The 3,997-nt window shown below is 39.0% G+C and overlaps 1 protein-coding gene across 2 annotated transcripts in view; it reads right to left on the bottom strand.

Annotated features, from left to right (window-relative positions):
* Positions 1–3,977, bottom strand: part of LOC106880375 (regucalcin) — a 6,376-nt gene extending 2,399 nt beyond the window's left edge. Inside the window, exons 1-3 of one of the 2 annotated variants that reach the window (XM_014930261.2) lie at positions 3,907–3,977; positions 549–712; positions 128–310 (exon numbers count right to left, since the gene is read on the bottom strand). In XM_014930261.2, the coding sequence (XP_014785747.1) occupies positions 128–310; positions 549–705 (340 nt within the window). In that variant the 5' untranslated portion in view covers positions 706–712; positions 3,907–3,977. Of the gene's footprint in view, positions 1–127; positions 311–548; positions 713–1,970; positions 2,126–3,906 lie in introns of those variants that run through there. The other variant, XM_014930260.2, reaches the window with a different exon arrangement.
* Between the last annotated feature and the right edge of the window lie 20 nt (positions 3,978–3,997).

The raw sequence follows: 3,997 nt of genomic DNA, 5'->3' as shown, positions 1-3,997 counted from the left end.
TATATATATATATATATATATATATATATATATATATAATCAAAATATGCAACAGGATATCAAGAAGATATCTGCATCATCTCTTGATTGTATATGTGTCTCATGTGTAAAACAAAGAAATACAAACCTGCCCACAGTCTGCCAGAGCTGTCACATTTTCCATCATTGAATCTATTCTTTGGTTTGTCTGGTTCAACATCAATGAATGGTTTCACCTGTTGACTCTCCCAGTCAAAACCAGCAAGTTTTGTGTCTTTGGATACGATATAACCACCAGATTCCGAAGGAACGATAAAACTAACCTTTCCATCTGGTAAATTAAACATACAAGAGACGATTAAAAACACATATTTTGATTATACAACATGACAAATGGATTAATATCAAGTAATAAAATATTGATATCATACGATAATTGTATAAGAGATTGATATCCTATGATAATGAATAGTGCTTGATCATCACAAGCATACAATCATCCAACTAGTCGCACAATCCATCCATTCATACATGACTAAGTACACACACACACATACATATATACATACCAGTATTAAACTTGGTGTGGGTGTTGTCTACAGAATTCCACTTGTGTATACCTCCAGGTTCAATATCAACAAACAGCAAGGATTTAGTACTTTCCTCCCAATGAGGTCCTTCTCCAGTTTTTTGACAGGGATTCTTCAAGACAACAGACACAGACATCTTGTTTCTGAAATGAGATAAAAAAAATTAAAAAAAAAAGAAGAAATTACAAAAAACAGATCCATTTTATTTCTTACTAAAAATATTGTTAATTTACTTGGTGTGTTTTATTTATTTATCTTTTTCGTAATATATAAATGGTTCAGTGTATTCGGTAAGCAGAAACTGAAAGAAGCCCTTGTATACTTTCGGAGCATCCACCCCCGCTACTGACTTGGTCCCCAAGGTAACAGAAGCTATCAACTACTTGTAGTTTTCCTCCCTGGAACGTAACAGAAACTGTTCTCTGCACATTTTCAGTGTTTATAGCACCTGAGCATTTACCACGTACAAAAACTATCTTCTCAGTTAACCTTCCTTTGGTTTTCCATTACACACGCACAAAAGTAATTTATAAATTTATTTCTCTAACTATTGCCGTTAAAAAAAAAAAAAGTTTTTCGAAATTTTGTTTTCTTGCTAAAAAGATTCTCCCATAATGGCACCGTGAAAAAAAAATCTGAAAAATCGCCTTCAAAACGGAAAAATTCCTACTTGTATGTGCTACCAATTGCTGATGTCCGCCTACCTGGATATATATTCTTTTTTATTCTTTTATTTGTGTCAGTCATTTAACTGCGGCCATGCTGGAGTTAAATGACTCCATTTATTCGACTTAAGGAGTTTTAGTCGAATAAACTGACTCCAGGACTTATTCTTTGTATTTATTCTCTCAGATACTTTTGCCGAACCGCTAAGTTTCGGGGGCGTAACACGCCAACATTGGTTGTCAAGCGATGGTATGGACACACACACACACACATAAAACATCGATATTCCAAAACACATAATTAACAAGATTGGGACCTTGAATGTATACAGAAGTCAAGATCTAGGCACTGCAGCTAAAAGTGATCAAATCCGTGAAATTCAAGAAATTATTTCTCATATATATATATACGACGGGCTTCTTTCAGTTTCCGTCTACCAAATCCACTCATAAGGTTTTGGTCGGTCTGAGGCTATAGTAGAAGACACTTGCCCAAGGTGCCACGCAGTGTGACTGGACTCAAAACCATGAGCTTGAGAGAGCAAGCTTCTCACCACACAGCCATAGATATACACACAAAAATTCGTATGCAGCCACATAGTACATATCTGCATTGCATGCATAACAAACACACGTATAACTTGCACCGAAGTTCTAAGAGAACTTCACTACTTGAATATATAAGGCACAACATGATAAAACCATACCGATACTGGTTGGATAAAACTTTACCGACCTGAAGTTTTCTGCGATCGAAGAAATTGCGAGAGAACAAGTAGTTTAAATTCTGCCTTGCAGCTTTTGAACAACCTCCTGCAGTAACTAATTCTCCGTCAAAACAACTGGGTGTGACGGACCGAGTCAAAGTAATTATATAAAGCCAGAATGGATTACCTCCCTTCAAAATAGCATCAACTTACTCAAAAAACTACATAATTGGGCCTCACCGCCCACCGACTTTGTTTCCCCATAACATGCAGAAAAATGGGCAATTTTTTAATGAAATTTTATACAAATACCTTTTACACTGTGTTGATTATAATTATGTAGGAATTTAATAAGAAGAAAAAATAAAAGGAATTGGTACAATCGTACACATACTGACACACATCGCAATATTTTCCAGAAATTACTCGCTTCATTTTGTAGATATGCGTGATGTGTGTAAGCATACGGGATTTATGTAGGCATGTATGTGTACGAACATTTTTTTTTTGCATATTAAATTCTAATTGAAGCTATCGAATCCCATCGAGGCTTTTTCATACTTAGGAATTACCTCTCGATTCCTAAGCGTCTATATTTACTCAGAGTCAGCCCATTTTACCAATTTCCATCGTGCTTCCAACGCTTCGACAACCTAATCTTTGAGAGAGACTCGAATGTTTAGTCAATGTCAGACTCTTTCCAACGTCCCACAATCAGGCTGCATTGCCCAAGCGATTTGGAGGTCTTGGTCTTTCTAAGTATTCGTCCCTCTCTCTCCCCTGCTTCCACGCCTGCTCCACCCTGGTATGCAACAGCCTCTCCTCTCCAGCATGGACCAGTTCCAACAGGGCGTTGGATGAAGCTCTCCAACACTGGAGCGAATTAGGCTTGTCTTCTCCTGAGAAGGTGGAGGACTGTCGGAGTCAGAGAGCTTCGGATAACATAATTTCGAAGACCACCTTCGACTCCCTCTTCATCCAGTTGGACCAGTTTTCAAGGTGCCGCTTACTGTCTGCTATCGCCAAATACTCAGGTGACTGGATTGATGCCATCCCTGTGGCTAATGTTGGTGGCCTACTCAGCTTGGACGAACTTCGTGTCTCCATTGCCCTCAGAGTGGGAGCTGACGTATGCACGAGTTTGATCTGTCGTTGTGGCAGGCTCCTCAACTCCACAGGGCTCCGTGGTCTTCCTTGCCATTCGAATGCTGGTTGCTTCGCAAGTCATACGGAGCTGAACCTGATACTCGAGAGGAGCTTGGCCCGGACAAACATTCCTTCCATCTTGGAACCATCTGGATTGTCCAGATGTGAGGGGAAGAGACCTGACGGCATCACCCTGTGCCCCTGGTCGCAAGGCAGGTGCCTTGTCTGGGATGTCACAGTTAGCGACTCCTTTGCTTCTTCTCACATCCTGGATGCTGCTGTCAGGGCGAGGTCCACAGCTTCTGCGGCCGAGTGGAACAAAATCCTGAAATACCGCGATCTGTTGGCCAACTACATTTTGCATACTACATTATCTAATGTAGCATTAGCCATCATTTCTGAATAGGTACAGTATAAGTCAAAGGAAATCTAGTTGTTATTTCTAGCAGGCAAAATGAACGCATAAGGTTCTCTGATTGGTCGAATTAATCAAAGGGAATGTGCAAAATACGAGATTGTTACACGAAAAACGAATTCTGCTAAGGTCCATAGAATAGTGTTATTTACTCAAATTTCAAGCTATATTGAAAAGACTTGCCCTCAGAGACGTTCCAGATGTGACAATCCAATTATTCTATTATGATACTTGATATATTGAGACTTACAATAAGTAATGTAGCCTTGCTTTTTCTATAACAATAAATTGTGATTTGAAGGAGATTTGGTTGCTATTTCTAGCAAGTTGAAACATTGCATAAAGAGAAACTCCTTCGAAGGATCACGAAGGAAGATTAATGAGAAAAAGAGAGAACAACTTACCTTTTTTTGACCAAATACAAGGATTCTCTTCCTTGCAGAAAACTAAATTATATATACGCGCGCGCACTTGTGTGTGTGTGTGTGTGTGTGT

Source organism: Octopus bimaculoides, chromosome 19 (genome assembly GCF_001194135.2).
Source record: "Octopus bimaculoides isolate UCB-OBI-ISO-001 chromosome 19, ASM119413v2, whole genome shotgun sequence".
Classification (NCBI taxonomy): Eukaryota; Metazoa; Mollusca; class Cephalopoda; order Octopoda; family Octopodidae; genus Octopus; species Octopus bimaculoides.
This window is presented reverse-complemented; position numbering and strand designations above follow the sequence as displayed.